The sequence below is a fragment of the Tupaia chinensis genome, unplaced genomic scaffold (genome assembly GCF_000334495.1).
Source record: "Tupaia chinensis unplaced genomic scaffold, TupChi_1.0 Scaffold000443_1, whole genome shotgun sequence".
In the NCBI taxonomy this organism is placed as follows: Eukaryota; Metazoa; Chordata; class Mammalia; order Scandentia; family Tupaiidae; genus Tupaia; species Tupaia belangeri.
This window is the reverse complement of record NW_006159948.1, coordinates 2,582,732-2,599,778: the sequence shown is the minus strand read 5'-3', so window position 1 is coordinate 2,599,778 and position 17,047 is coordinate 2,582,732. Positions and strand designations below refer to the sequence as shown.

The window sequence follows — 17,047 nt, the reverse complement described above, 5'->3', positions numbered from 1 at the left end:
GGTTTTTGAAGGCTGTTGCAAAGTATAGTTTCGCACATATAAGGGTGTTTAAAATACAACAGCAAATGTTCCACAAGCGAAAGGAAGCAATAAGACTGGTTCACAGGAAATTTCTGAAATTCAGAGTGGATCATTAGACTAAGTGAGTGGATATTAGATTAATACCTTGGACAACACCTACAAAACCTACTCTGGCTGCTTACAGATAAATTCAAAGGTCAAGATGAACAAATGCTTACTCAACCTATTGCCTCTGGCAAGTCCTCCCCAAACTAGAACATGTGTATAAGATTACTTTGAGTTATGCATAAAATATAGGATCCTGCACCTCATCTTTGATGATCTGATTAAGTAAGCCTGGCATGCAGATGCTGTGCAAGCATGTGTATTTTTTTTTGTAAGTATTTAAGGTGTTTCTAATCCAGTCACTATAGTGAAACACTGGCAGTTAGTGAATTTAAGAAACATACTGGGAGGCCAGCCGGTGGCGTGGTGGTTAAGGGAGCTGGACCCCACATGGCTGATTGTGGTTCAAATACCAGACCTAGTGGCTTCCTTTCTCACTTTCTCTCTCTCTCTTGCTCTCTCTTTATCTCTCTCCTTCTCTGGTCAAGTTAAAAATTAATTAATTAATTAATTTAATTAATAATTTTTTAAAAAGAAACGTATTTGCTAAATATATTCCATTTTCCCTCCCAAATACTTCTGGAATTAGCCCAATAGTGCTAGAATTTTCTTTAAGGGCAGGCAGATCCTATCAATCCATAATTAGAGATGCAGCTCCATCTAATCATTTCCAGACTTAAGAGATATAAATGTCACATAGTATCTTCTCCTAGACCTATGTCTTAGAGGTTAGGGAAAATATTCTCTGAAAGTAAAAAAGCTGTTTTATTGACAATTGTCACTAAAACCCCTGAAATCATAATGTCCATAAGCCACGGACATTAAGACATGAGCAATGCTCATTTCATTGGAACACATGATATGACTATATCATGTATTTCATAAAAACAGTTGAGTGGGAAAAGTTTTCCAAGAAGCATTCCTTGGTGCTTCACATTTTGATTGTCATCAAAAAACACACAAATATTTATTATACGATTTGGTATGAGAAGAGTTTAGGATATCCAATTTTTTTTTTATTTTAGACTATTTTCATTTCATATCTTGAGATGGGATCCAAGTCTAAACATGAACTTAGTTTATGTTTCAAAAATACCTTATACAAACCTAGGAAGACTATAAATTTCTTGAGAGAGGGCATTGTTATTGATTAGAAGTGGTTGTGTTTGTTTTGATTTTTATTTTGTTATTTTTATTTGTTCCAGGTTTTCTGAGGTATAATTAACACATAAAACTATATATTGAAGGTGTATAATGTGATGTTGTATATGTTACATGTATACTGTGAAACGATGACCACAACCCAGTTAATTAACACACCTATCGGCTCTCACAGTCATCCTTTGTGGGCGAGTGTGCTGAGATCATTTCAGACCTACTCTCTTACCACATTTCAAGTATACGAAATTTTAATAACTGGAGTCACCAAGTTGTGCTTTAGATCCCAAGGATTTATTCATTTCTCAATTGAAACTTTGTACCTTTTGACCAGCATCTCTCTATTTCCCTACTCCCATCCCTCAGCAACCACCAATCTACTGTTTGCTTCTATGAGTTTGACGTTTTTAGATTCAACATATAAATGAGTCATATAGTATTTATCCTCTGTATGACTTACATTACTTAACATAAGTCCCTTCATGCATATCATTGCAATGACAGGGCTACCTGCTCTTACGTGGATGAATAATATTCCACTGTGTTTATTATGTGTTTGTGTATATAAAATTTTGTTTATATATTCATCTATCAATAGATATTTAAGTTGTTTTCATGTCCTGGTTTTTGTGAATAATGCTTCAATGAACTTAGAAGTGCAGATATCTCTTCAAGATATTGCTTTCATTTCCTTTAGCTATATATTCTGTAGTGGGATTTCTGGATCATGTGAAAGTTCTTGTTCTAATATTTTTGAGAAACCGCCATGTTATTTTTTTATAATGGTTATGCTAATTTTCATTTCTAATAAGTGTCCAAAGATCTCCCTTTCCCCAGATCCTTGTCAACACTTTATGCCTTTTGTCATTTTGATAATAGCTATCCTGAAATGTGTAAGGGTTTATCTCACTGTAGTTTTAATTTGTTAATGTATATTTTTTGATAATTCATGATTTTAACTACCATTTCATGTACATGAATTCTTTGGAAAAAATATTTCTTCAGGGTCTTTACTTATTTTTTTTAAAATGTTTCTGTTCCTTGCATGATAGAGAGAGAGGGAGTCTCAATGCTGCAATCCACCTTCCAATCTGAGCCAGCGCTGATCACAGGCACATGTGTACCTTGCATACTCATGCAGGTCTCCAAACTTGAACCAGTAGCCTTCCTATGTGACATTGCCTCTCAGAGTCCTGCATTTTACCATTTGATCCCCTCTTCGCCTATTTTTAAAATTAGATTGTTTGTTTGCTATTGAGTTGTATGAGTTCCTTATATATTTTGGATATTAACCTCTTGTCAATATGTTTTCAAACCTTTTTCTCATTCCATTAGTTACCTTTTTATTTTCTTGTGGTTTCTTTTGCCATGCAAAAGCTCTTTGATTTGAAGCAGATTAAAGCTGTATAGTCTTTTAATGTTTCACTACATCTAAGCCAGTTCCTTGAACAATGTGTGCTCACTAAGCACTTTCAATATATGGATGGTTCTGAGGAACTTACTAATCAATGAGGCAGACAGGATCCCCTTTTAAATATTTTCCATGTTGGAGATAAGAAAGTGCAATATGGGCATAAATTATAAAATCAATTAAAATACTAGAGAAAGATTTTTTTTAAGAACTGTGACAATAGAACTCAGATTTGAAAATCTCTTTACAGAACAGAAAACAAAGAACTAGTTTTCAAAGTCTTTCATGTTATGAATACTTAACTTTTTCAAACTTATTTCAGATTATTCCCTCTTTATTATGCCTGTGTTCTGAATCACATTTGCCTGGACATACCTAGACTGTTTATATATTTGTATCTTCATTCGTGCCATCTTTTCAAATCTTCTTTTATTTACTTTTATCCCTGGGAATACTATTCTTCCTCAAGGTCAATCTCAATTGGTGTCCCTTCCAAAAACATTTCCTGCTCATACTCCTAATTTATATTTTCTCTCTCCTTTGCACTTCCAAACTACTTTGATCTGATTATAGATATCACAAATTGCATTATGTTACCTTGTTTCTTTGGCTTACTTTGGTTATATGTTTTCTTTTAGTGACTTCTCCTCTGTGGTACAAAAGAATTTAGAGTCCTCATCATACACAAGGAAGAAATATTTATTGTATATGTGACTGAAATTGCAAAATGAATTATTTTAAGTTTGACCTAAATTACTTATGATTTAAAACATGTGTGAGGGACCAGCAGTTGGCGTAATGGCTATGTCGCTGGACTCCCACGTAGTCGACCGTGGTTCGAGTCCTGGACCCGGTGGCTTAAAACTCAAGCCAGGCGCGTGTGCGTGTGTTCCCAAGATCCCGAGAGGAGAATGGAGGAGAAGGGATTGCGGTGTGGCCATCCCCCCTGAGGGGTGATTTCTCGCTTTCTGTCTCTCTGTCTCTCTCTGTCTGGCAAGTGCACGCGCCCTATAGCAAAAAAAAAACCTCTACAAAAAAAAAAATGTGTGAGGGCCAGCTGCTGTGGAGCAGTGGTTATGCAAGTGCTCTGAAAGACCAGATGCCATATGACCTGCTGCAGATTCAGATCCCCAGGTCTGCTTGAAACCAGGTCAGGTGCACATGTGGGTATCCAGGATCCTGAGGAGCTAGAGAGCGAGGAAAAGTGGATTGTGGCATAACAAGATCTTGTTGAGGGTGCTACTCCCCACTTCTCCACCCTTTTGCATGGACATACATTCTTTATAATATAAACAAATGAGAAAATAAATAAAAGTGTTTGTTCAAGACATAGCCACAGTGGCATAGGTGACAAGATATTGCTTTGCGATATTTGAGTCATTTATGAAGGCCTGGAGTTCGGATCTCAGGTTGATCCCATATCAGACACAGCTATGGGCACATCTGTAAATGGGATGGTTTAGAAGGCTGCATCACTGTCTACTTCCATCAGCATACTTCTCATCTTCCATCAGCATCCTTTGGAGTAATATTATGTGAAGAACATTCCAAGAAACACTGACAGCTGCCAGGCTTGTAAGGTCTAGGCTCAGAACTTGCACGATGATTACTTTCATTGCATTCTGTTGCTCAAAGCCATGAGGCCAGTCCTGACTTCAGTGTTCAGGATGTAGTCTCAATCTCTTGGTGGAAGAAACAGCAAATGATTGCTGGACATTTGTATCTTACAACCAGGAGTGTGCTTCAGTTTTGGAGTAAACATATGTGTGATTAATTAAGTAAGAGACAATTACAACCCAGTTACATGTAACTTGAGGTAGTAACGTAGTTTCAGAATGCTGAGAAAGAAAAAGTAAAGAAGATAAAGGGTAATTGAACATAGATCATAAAGCCCAAGAACTCTAATGAAGAAAATTAGATGATAATCATTGTGAGGAATAAGAATCCATGTGTCTGCATGCAGGAGATATGGAGGAGAAGAGTTAGAAGATGAAAATAAGGGCAAAGGTTTTATTTCCACAAACCAGAAAAATAGCAATTGGGTTAAAGTTACGAGTGTAAAGAGTGAAGAGTGTTCTAAATGAATAGTGTATACATTTAGAACACGTAAGAGAGAGAAGATAGAGAACATAACAGAGGGCATCTAAAGAGATAGTAGGTGCCCAGGGCCAGCAGGTGGCGTAGGTGTTAAGACATTAGACTCACATATGGCCAACCATAGTTTAAGTCCTGGACCTGGTGGCTTTGAAATCATGCTAGGCACATGTGTGTAGGTGCCTAAAATCCTGAAAGGACAATGAAGGAAAAGAGAACACATTGTCGCCCTTCTTGCCACTCCCCAGGTGATTTTTCACTTTCCCTCTCTGTCTCCTCGGTGAGTGTACCCACCCTACAGCTGAAACCTAAAAACAAAACTAGATGCCCATATAACTTGTCAACCAAACGTGGGCTTTTCAGAAGAGGGCGTAATTATGATTTCAGGAAAACAGGAGTTAAACAAGATGTACAGTTCATATTTTAGAGGACTAAAGGAATTTTGACATTTATGAAGGTAAAGAAAATTTGGTAAAATATGTAGCTTAGGAAAACATAATGAATTTTATTTTTGCTAAAGTTTAAGGCCAACAGGACATACAACTGAACTGCTTTATGAATAGAGAGAACCAGAGACCTATAAAGAGCTTAAGATTTGGACTGCTAGGAGATAATAATAGTAATTATGTATTACATTTACATAATGCTTTATGATTAAATTGCTTTCACAGGCACTGCTTCATTTTAACCTCACAGTAGCCCTTTCAGGTAGACAGAATGGTTATTATCCACCTTATTTGGGGAGGAAGGGCACTACATAGCAAGAACATGCTCTTTCAAGATGTGCTGATGGGGGCAGGAAACTGGCCTCCCTGTGTGTCCTTGGAAAGGTTATTTAATCTCTTTGAAGATCATTTCTTTTAACTTGTAATAGTAAAATAATAATGATAATTAAATTTTTCAAAAATTTATGAAAATCACATATTATGAAAAAACAATGCATAAATTTCAATTTTTTCTGCACCAAAATAAACTTGTACTTTAATTCCATTTTCCAGGAACTTTTGAAGCCCCTTTGCATGAGCATGTGCATATCCATACAAATACAGTTTATTTATATAAGGTTTTAAGTATATCCATATCTATGATTGTCTTAGTTATAAGCACATACAATAGTGCACATTAAAAATTTGTATTTTCTTTCCACATTTTGTAGATAAGCAAACTGAAGCACAATTTGGATGAGAAAGCCAGTCAATAAACTCAATCTCCACGTCTACTGTTCTGTCTACTAAGCCATTTGCCACATACCAGCAGTAGAAGCTGTAAGAATGAGTGAGTTCTCAAAGAAAATTAAGTATGTATGTGATCTCGAAGAGGAATTCATAAAGAATGGTAACTCCAAAAACCCTCAAAGATGTCTAAATAATAATTTAATTTTAAAAATTAAATCAAGAAATATTTAAAAGACAGTGGCAAGATGATGGAAACAGTTTTATAATCTTAATATGGCCAAGTTTTATAAAAGAGTAAAACTGAAGGACATTTCAGGGGGTGCAAAAATGCAATATGGAAGCTCAAAGGTGGAGGGAAGGCCAGGTGGTGGCATGGTGTTAACACAACTAGACTGCATGGAAAAGGTCCAGAGTTCAGAGGTCGTGTCCCAGGACCTCCTGAAGCCCACTCCGCACTCAGGGGCCAGCTGGGGCTGGAGGTGGATCATCACATGAGCATCCTGTTAGGGGTGTCTGCCTTAGTGTCTCTCTCTCTCGTTTTTCCCTTCTCTGTGCTCCTCTCTTTCATAGAAGAAATAAATATATGAGCTCAAAAGGGGGGAGGCAGATAGATTTGAGTTCAAACTGAGGGTGTTGAACTGGTTGAGACACAGTAATAAAGGATGCCAGAGAAGTGAGTGAAAAGTTGAAGGGCAGGTCTTTCTTGAGGTGGATAGATTTAAGTCTCAAGAGTGGAATGTAGTGAGGCCCTGAGTCAGACCAGAAGGAAATAAGAAGGTATTAGGTGGAGAGGCTTACCACTCTTGGCCTCAATTCCCCACATGATCCTTTCTGACTTAGAATTCTAGGATTATAACCAAGTCACAAGTTCTAGTTAGGAGGGGAGGACAGAGAAGGACTTTATAAATAGCAGTGGTGTCTCCAGTTCTAGGACTGCTTATCACCAATTAAATGCCAGTGCTCTAAGAATTATCTTCCTTGTGGTGGAACTGCATGTCCTATTTTTGCCTCTGTACCTAATTAAATTTTTTCCTTCCACTGGCCACATCTTCTCCTCCCTCTATTTTCTTACTTGTCTGCACTATTTTCTGCTCATGCCTCTTCAGCTATCAGCTGCCTTTTATACTTTCAGTTATCCTATCTTATATTCTGTTTGCTTTCTCAGAACCTATTTGACAAATTTATCTTCCCCAAATCCAAGTCCACAACCAACCTTGTTTTCTTACTTGTTTGCACTATTTTCTCCTCATGCCTCTTCTTTGCTATCAGCTGCCTTTTATACTTTCAGTTATCCTATCTTATATTCTGTTTGCTTTCTCAGAACCTATTTGACAAATTTATCTTCCCCAAATCCAAGTCCACAACCAACCTTGTTTTTCAGAGTATACGGGGATATTTATTTCCTGATGTTAGCATTCGTTGTGATACATACAGCTCAGCCATGACATAATATCTGATACATTGTTATTAGAGTAAAATTTTAGTCACTTTGCTATGGTCATATCCATTTTATGATTTACTTCTTACTGAATATTTTATTTTATTAGTCATTTCTACCAGTGAATTCTGAACATTACTAAATCACAATCTGAATTCAGACTACAACTTTAGTCCACCTTAAAGATATTATGTTTTGTATCAATTTTCTCTGCAACAATGCTCTTTTTTTTTAATAGACGTTTTTTCCATAGGGACTGTATGTTCGTCAGAGAGAGAGTCAGAGGGAAAGTGAGAAATCACCCCCCAAGGGGGATAGCCATGCTGCAATTCTTTCTCCTCCATTCTCCTCCTGGGATCTTGGACATTCATTTACAAGCACCATGCATGATTTTCAAGCCACCAGGTCGGGGACTCGAACCACAGTTGGCCATGTGGGAATCTAGTGATAACCACTATGCCACCTGCTGGTTCCTGCAACAGTTCTTTACTGGGCAACATTTGTTTATTAAATAAATATTTTCTTGGAAATTATTCTGTTAAAAAGAACACTAAAAACACGAAACTCCTCAGACTCACTTAGGAACTAAATTTATATTTCCTCTAAATAAGATGCTTCATATTGAGTGTGTTTATTATTATTATTACTTTCTTTTGTCATTAATTCATCAGTCATTCATTCATTCTCTCACCAAACATTTGCTATCTCCTATGTGCTTAGTGTTTGGGCATAAACATATTAAACTTTTCTAAAAATTGAACATAAGTTTTGTTTCTACCTTTATGGTACACAAACTTAAAATTTTTCTGTGAAGTTCCCTAATTTTTCAAAGATCATATCTAAATTCTGTAGTCTCATGTGAAGTCATGTCATTAATCCACCACTTAAAATTTTCTGTTTTTCACCTTGAATTCTGTTGAGATGCCCTAGTTAGGATAATTTTTTTTTCTTTCATTTTTTGTGTCTGTCAGATCCAGCTGGAAAACCAAAGTCATTCTAAACATTCAAATTATGGACTTTAATAAGGGTAACCGCTTGCACAGTTTATGAGGACAAAATGAAAACAGAGGACTGTGAAGCTTCCCAGGCACTAACAGCAGAGAACTGCTGTGTACCTGATGACGGGAGCAAAAGATCGGCAATATTGACACACCTGGGAGATTCGGTTCACTCGGCAAACGCTGGCTCTGAGATGGGCCCATCTGGCCAAACTGGGAGCAGTCACAGTCACAGGAGGCATCCCCCAAGACAGAGGAAAAGGGGAGACTCACACCACCCTAGTCTCTCACCAGTGGCTTAGTGTCTTTCATTTGCCAAATCTAGCAGGCAGCAACTGAATATAGGAGCTTGGAAAGACAGCCTCAGAGTCTACCTAGCATACTGGATTCCTGTAATGAATGACCTTTTTTTTTGAGAGGTTTTGCTATAGGGTATGCGCACTCACTGGAAAGACAGAGAGAGATCGAGAGACAGAAAGTGAGAAATCACCCCCCGGGGGTATGGCCACACTGCAATTCCTTCTCCTCCTTTCTCCTCTTGGGATCTTGGGCACGCATGCACACACACCTGGTGTAAGTTTAAGCCACCGGTTCTGGGACTCAAACAGCAGTCGACTACATGGGAGTCCAGCGACACAGCCATTACACCAACTGCTGGTGCCATGGCTTTTTAATATATTGCTCTTCTGTAAGAAAAATTGTTTTCAGTAACAAGCTTCAAACTGGCATATTTTATTATTCATCCTTTAATAAATATTTCTTTGTAGACATCACTTTGAAGAAATTCTGGTAAGTTTATAACAGATTAGAGTCATTCACGCTAGCTCATGTATAGTTCGTGCCTCCAATTCCTGAAGTACAGAAATTATGAGCTATGGAACCAGAATTTGAATTACTTCAATTCAATCCTGTCCTTTTTATTATGACTGAGCTTTTTTTATATTTTTTTAATGTGTTTAAAAATTAAAACAGTGCAGCAAATAGGGTGGCTGGAAAGTGATTATTTTAAAATTAAGCCTAGGGCCAGATGGTGGCACGACAGAAATGCAGTGCTCTGCGGTACTAGACCCATGTGGGAATGCCCTGGATCCCTGTTCCTGTCAGGTGTATACACATGCCTGTGATCCTGGAAGATTGAGGCTGGGCTAGGTCACTTTGCAAGGACCTTGTTGGGAGTTGCCTGTCTGTCCCTCTGTCTCTCCCTCTCTCTAACTCTGTCTCTCTTCTCTCTCAAACAGAAGAAATATATTTTAAAAAAAATACACCTTGCCTTTCTAGGAGAATAAAACTCTTTTGGCAGCAAACGCCTACAGCAAAATTCACGTGCTCAGAGTTACTATGGCAGGCAACATTTACCTGTTTATCTATCCATTTATCTAATTTACCATGTGTCAATCATCTTCAACAGCATCATCATCTATCTTCTATCTGTGGATCCCTCACTTGTCTATATGTTATCTGTCTATCATTTATCTGCCATGTATCTAATCAGTCACTGAGTGAGCTAGATATTGATCTGTCTACCGATCTATCTGTTTGCCCTGTCTGCCATAATTAGGCAACAGAATTTTTCTCATGGTTCTGGAGGCTGTAAGTCTGAGGTCAGGTGTCGTCAGCGATAGCTCCTTCTGAGGGCTGTAAGAGAAGGATCTGTTCCAGGTTGCTCTTCTTGGTTTATAGATGGCTGCCTTCTCCGTTTGTTCATATTGCCTTACCCTCTGTAGCTGTCTTTGTCCTCATTGCCGCTGTGATCTGTAAGAACACCATTGTCTCGAGTCAGGGCCCACTCTACAGACTTCATCTTCACCTAAGTACCTCTGCAAATACCCTATGTCCGAATACAGTCATTCTGAGGCACTGAGGGTTAGAACGTCAGCATGTGAATGGACAGGAGTAATTTAATCCATAGCATTGTCTTCATTTGTGAACAATAGCCATGATAATTACTCATAACTTAGATCAACAAGTTTGTTTCTTTCCTTCCTTTTCTCTCTCTCTTTCTTTTCAGTAGTACTTTGTTACTGGCATTGTTAAGAAGGATCAGCATGTAAAGATAATAAAGAACACTCCCAATACTTTAGCTGTTTTTGTTCTTGCTTTTATTTTTAAATTTTGTTTATTTCTTCCATGAGAGAGATTAAAAGAGAGACAGTCACCCCCAACAGGGCTTTCATGCTACTCGGTCACTTCATGGTGATTCAACCCCAGGCTCAACCAGCCCAGACCATTGGCACATGTGTGCACTCAGAGAGGTCCCAGGAGAGGAACCCAGGGCCTTTTCCATGTGGGTGTGGTTGCATTACCATCATTCCACCTCTTGGAAAATCAGCACACATCCTGCGGACATCCATCTTCATAGGCTACGGATTGTAGCAGAGGAAAGGCAAGGGACAGAGCTGAGGACTAACAGGCCATGTGTGGGCCACTTATCTGCCCATGTGCACCACTGCTGTGTTCTCCCTTGGTCTGATGTATGTTGAGACCTTCATGAATCTGGAGATGCTCTCTGCCATTCTTGAGTGAGTAGAAAATATTCTTCTGTTCCCACGATGCTCTAGCTATGGGAAATTGGACAAGATCATTTCCTAAGCTATCAGACTACATACAACAATACAACACAGAGATGTCTCTTATCTTCCTGTGCCATAAGGTCTCAAGAAAAACTCTCTGGACATCCTCCGTCCACCTGGGTCACACTGCCCTTGCTTTCTCTAACCCATCCAAGGGTTTATTTTTTTCCTAAACCTCAGGCTTTAGGAACTGGAGGGAGGTCCTCCCAGAGACACACTGATAGCTAGATTCTCTAAACTCTGCTCCTTACTATTTTACCTTCATCCAAGGACATCAGTTTATCATTTCAGTGAGGAAAATCAGCCTTTATTCAGCTGTGTTGTTCTTTGCTTTCAGTCTCCTCAGAGTTTGTGTATATCAGACTCAAAGATGAAGAAATGTCCTTATATTTTGGAGTTCTGTACTTTCATTTCTTCCCTGGGGGAAGAAGGAATCTATATTAGCTAAAACTTCAAACTGTTGTGCTGACTGGATACGATTACCCTTCAAGTATTTATTAAATCTGGACTTAGTACTGCTGCTGAATTCTTGATTTCCCCATGTTAGCTACGTCACTTGGCCATGTTTTATACCCCTGTAAGTTTCCATTCTTTCAGGGAAAATTTGTTGGTGATGACATCTATACTCCATATTATATGGTGGTTGTGAAGAGTGAAAGAACTTGACAAAGTACTTCTAAACATATCAAGATTTCCTGCCCGGCCGGCAGGTGGCGGGGTGGTTAAGGGCACTGGGCTCCCAAATGGCTGACAGCTTTTAGAGTCCCAGACCTAGTGGCTTGCTTTCTCACTTTCTCTCTCTCTCTCTCTCTCTCTCCTCTCTCTCACTCTGTCCCTTTCTGGTCAAGTTAAAATAAAATAAATAAAATAAAGATAAATAAAATAATTCTTTAAAAAATTTTTCTGCAAATTGAAAAGATTGCTAGTGGGTATTTAAATTTGGTAACTACAAATAAAGTACTCTTTAAAGTATCTTCAAACATGGATGGTTAGATTATATTACATGATATTAGTTTTTTTTTTTTTCTCCTTATGTTTCCCTCTTTCACTCGTAGTCAGAATGCATTTCACTGAGTATACAGCAAGACTGAGGGCAAAAGTAGTCAGAAGAGTTCAGTCTTTATGCACTTTTTCTTCTGAAAGCCTTTATGAAATCATACAACGTTTCTGACAATGGAAGAGGAGAAGACAGATTGTGGTGTAACATTTTAAAAATGTTATAAGGCTATCCATGATTTCTCTATCATTGCTTGTGGACAGTTGATGATCAGGACCATAAGTCAGATTTCTCACTGTGACTCTGGGATATAGTGCCATAGATCATCACAACACTGTCTGTGTTGGCATTCTCGGCTCCTCAAGCAATTCTAATATGGAACTAGGGTTGAAATACACTGGTTCTAGTAACCCAAAACAAGAGAGTCTCAAAAATAATGGCCAAGCATGACAGAGAATTGATTGGACTGGGAAGCCGAAAAAGACCATGTGGGTAGATACAATAAATACCTGTTACCTGTGCGGACTGAGGATTGTGAGCTGACTCTCTGAACCCAACTTTCTGAATGCTGATTAGCCTTTCATAAAATCCCATGAACTACGTAAAATAATATGTAGGAAAGTACTCAAGAAGTTGAATTTTAAGTTTTAGAAATAAATAGAGAGGGCTGGCCTTGTAGCTTAACATTTAAGGTACTGGATCCCACATGGCTGACTGTTAAGGTTCCACCCCTAGCAGCTTGAAAAACACACCAGGCAGGAGTGCATGCATGACCAAAATCTGATGGAAAGGGGGAATGGAAGAGAATAGATTTTGGTGTGTCCATGCTCCACTGTGGCGATTAAGGTGCTGGGTTCCCATGTGGTGAACTGTAAGATGAGTCCCAGACTTGATGGCTTGCTTTCTCACTTTCCTTCTCTCTCTCTCTCTCTGGTGAGCACATGTTCCCTATAGCAAAATTAATACTAATAATAATAATAAATAATTATTTTTTAAAAAGAAGAAAAAGTATTTAATAAAATTAAAATTAGGTAAAGACATATTTCTTACACATCTATGTTTGGGATATGAGATTTGTATTCAAAATGTATTTTTAAATGTATTGAAAATTACTAAAATTTGCTTTCAGTGCAGTGGGAAAAATATTTTAGCACAGTAGAAGACATAGAAATTATTTTTCCAAAGTTCATCTTAATTAATAAATGAGCCAGCAACAGAATTTTTAGTTCCTGACTTTTTGCACCGTGTTCAACACCTAATGTTATCTTATAACTCCACACTGTGTTATACCTTTTTACTCTTTGATCTTAGGGCTAGCAGAATTGTATGCCTCATGTAGACTGAGGAACTCATCCTAGCAAGACTAATTAGGTGAGCCAAAGGCAAGATGAATGAGTCTGTGACAACTTTTAATCTCAAATCTTGTTTGTCTTGATAGCTTACTCATTTGACTGTATAAAATAAATGATCCCTTTTTAACACATCTATTAGGCTTTTCTCAATTAAGTCTGAAAACAAACATAAAGTTAAGAAAAAGTCATCTAAATAATCATTTTTCTCATTTTTCTTGATATTATTTGAGGATATTTACATTTATGTGGTCCTTATTTGTATTGTTGATGTTTTTAATACGGCTTTATGTTAGCAAGGGTTTGGCTTATGGACACCTTGCCAGGGGTGTATAGAAGGGAGTGAGGGCTTAATGTCAACATCTAGTCTTGAGTTACCACCGATTTAATGGCTCAGTGTTTTCAGGTAATCTTTTAGGACAGGAATTCATTTTCAAATTGACCCCACAGTTAAATACAACATTATTGTAATTTATACCCATCTTATTTTATTATTTTAGTATAATAAAGATGAACATACAATAAATATTTAGTGAGCAAATTCAATCTTTTCATTGCAGTTATGTGCTGAACATTAAATGTTTTTATTACAAAATAAACACAGCATTTGAAGAATTAAGATTAAATACATAAACTTTGATTAATACACAAGATATTGGAGCCATTTTAGAAGCAACCCATATGATTGTTCTTGCCTCACCATTTTTACCCTCTTCCACCCCACTTTAAACTCTGATATTGGTATGTACACATGAGAGGTGGAGAACTCAGAAAACAATACATACAATTTAAGTAAAGTTAAATGCTTTTGCCTATTTGCTTACTAAAAATTGAAAAAGAGGTATTTATTTTAGCATAATTGCCTGAATCATTATCTTGAATTTTCATTTTAGATCTATACAATGATTAAAAATAAAACAGGAAACAAACAATTTCCGTCAGCACCCAAACCTCAATTCTCTAATCAGGACCATATATCCTCTTGATGAGAACTGAGTGTTAATGGCCTTCTGTCAATTTGCTTTATTAATATGGATTTCTTCTATTTGTTTGTTAATATACTTTTTCATTTATAAATTATTTACCTGGGACCAGCAGTTAGCATAATTGCTATGTTGATGGACTCCCATGTCCAGAGGTTCGTGTCCTGGACCCGGTGGCTTAAACTCAAGCCAGGCATGTGTGCATGTGTGCCCAAGATCCCAAGAGGAGAATGGAGGAAAAGGGACTGCAGCGTGGCCATCCCCCCTGGGGGGTGATTTCTCGCTTTCTGTCTCTCTGTCTCTCTCTGTCTGGCGAGCGCACGCGCCCTGTAGCAAAAACCTCTTCAAAAAAAAAAAAAATTATGTACCTTTAAATATACAATTCTTAGCAAGTTTAACTAGATAAATTAGAGATTTTAAAATCCATCTTCTTAAGTGTCCTAAGAGAAATTAGAGCTCCATTTTCCCTAATAGTTATTTAAGTCTTAGTGTATTTCAACTTCCTAAATGAATAGCAAAGTTCTCATTGGATGGACATTTTCATATTTTGACAACTCAACTAAAAATCATTTGATACCTATAGTTTTTCAGAATAATTTCTTAAAAAACAAAACAAAACAAAAACAAACATACAAAAAAGCAGGCACCATTTAGCTTTCCCTGTATCGTACAAGAAACAATTTGGAAGAAAAATAACATAGTAACATGTTTAATTGTTCTGGATTATCAATTGCAATTTTAGATTGCTTATCAGATAACATGTGATGTTTATAAGAGAGTAGCCCAGGGCCAGCAGGTGGCATGGTGATTAAGGTGCTGGACTCCATGGTTTGAGCCCCAGACCCAGCAGCCTAAAAATCATGCCAGGCATGTGTGAGTGTAACCCCAAATCCCAAGAGGAAAAAGGAGGAAAAGGAATTGTATGTGACCCATCCCCCTGGGAGATGATTTCTCACTTTCCCTCTCTCTACCTCTCTCTGACAAGTGCATGCACTCTATGGCAGAATTTAAAAAAAAAAAAAATCCATCATTGTGTATCTGCTAAGGATGACACGATGACAGATAAACTTGATTTTACAACATACTAATTTAAATGGCAATTAAGTTCAACAATAGTAAATGCATTTAATATACCTAAGGTGACAAATTGAATTTTTCATTTCAGTTTTCTTCCCATCATAAAGCAAGTTCTCCTGCCTTGTGTACTTACAGTTTTTTTGCAGGACTTTGTAAAGTACATTGACCATAATCCATAGTTGGAGCTGAAAGAGGTGTTAGACGTAACTGGTAGAGGTCTTACTAAGCATTGTCATGTTCCTTCGCTTTTCTGTGCGTGGCACATGGTAGCTAGGGGCTGGATAGCTGTGTCTTTGCCTCTTTCTGTTGCAGCAGCAGAACCCACAGAGCAGACCCCCTCCGATGAAGAGGACAGCAGCACTTGCCCAGCCAAGGAACAATGCTGCTCCCAGCTCTCGTTTCTGACCCACGTGGATGGCTGGGTTGTAGAAGTCCCTGATGATGATATTGGCTGTCCAGCACACTGGAATCAGAACAAAGATGCCCGTCAGAATGAAGAGGACTCCCGAGGTTCCCAAAAGGTAGGCTTTGACTCTCTGGCTAGAGCCTGTGCACTGGATCTGTTTCATGCCACAGATGCCAATAAGGAGGGCAATCAAGGAAAGGGCAACTGCCACACACATGAGTGCTCGGGCTGCCTCCAGGGCTGGCGGGAGAGCCAACAAGGAGCTGTAGAACTTGCACTGCAGCCTCACCTTGGCTTGTCGGATACAGTTCATCCACAGCCCTTCCCAGAGCTTTTCGAAGACAATAATGTTGCTGCCGACAAACGCTGATACTCTCCACTGAGGCAAAAGTGTTGTGGCAAGAGTTCCAACCATGCCAAGGAACCCAAGAACCAGACCAGCGATTTGCAGAGGATAGAATGCCATTGCCTCCACTTGGAAGACTGCTCTGATGAAAATAGGAGAAGATGCCAAGATGCAGAACGTGGAGCTCTTTGACTCTAGAGCAATCTCTGATGATGGTCTCCCCTGCTGCCCATAACGTTTTAGTCCAAGTCAGCAACAGCAACTGAACGTGGCCTAACGAGAAGGACCTGTCATAAGTGCAGGCTGCCTTTGTTCACGCACATTCATGTCTATATGGATTATTTACTAGTCATATATAATTGTTTCTCAGCCAATAAGAAGGTAGCCAGAGGTGTGTCAGAAAGCCTGCATTTGGTTTTAGTATTTCTCTCATTATTATTGTCTTAGCAATGCTGTAATTAAGTGTCAAAGCTTCCATTGTGAACTGCTAATTACAGAGTAGAAAACTTCCTGTCTAAAAATCACTCTAATATAAAAGTATAGATATATAGGGAAAGCCACAGCTAAAGATAATACCTAAAACTTGCCAGTTCTTTTGAAGAGCGATTGGGAAATGCTTTGGACTTTAGACCCCGCTATTTTATTTGAGTGTAAGTCACCTCTCCTTAATATGAAGGAGTCTTCAAAAAAGTTTATAAAAAACTGCACAGATTTCAATTATTTTGTATGACAGTAAACTTGTACTTTAATTTCACTTTTCTATAAACTTTTTGAAGACTACTTATATGATAATCAACTCTAGCTTTTTTTTTTAAGAGAGATTTTTGCTATGGGGTGTGTGTGCTTGCCAGAGAGAGAGAGACAGAGAGAAGGGATGGCCATGCCACAATCCCTTCTCCTCCATTCTCCTGGAATTTTT

General features: G+C 38.2%; 1 protein-coding gene across 1 annotated transcript; it reads right to left on the bottom strand.

Annotated features, from left to right (window-relative positions):
* Positions 1-15,573: 15,573 nt before the first annotated feature.
* Positions 15,574-16,248, bottom strand: CLDN17 (claudin 17). The gene has a single exon (XM_006155275.1). The coding sequence runs from the start codon at positions 16,246-16,248 to the stop codon at positions 15,574-15,576; it is 675 nt and encodes a 224-aa protein (XP_006155337.1).
* Between the last annotated feature and the right edge of the window lie 799 nt (positions 16,249-17,047).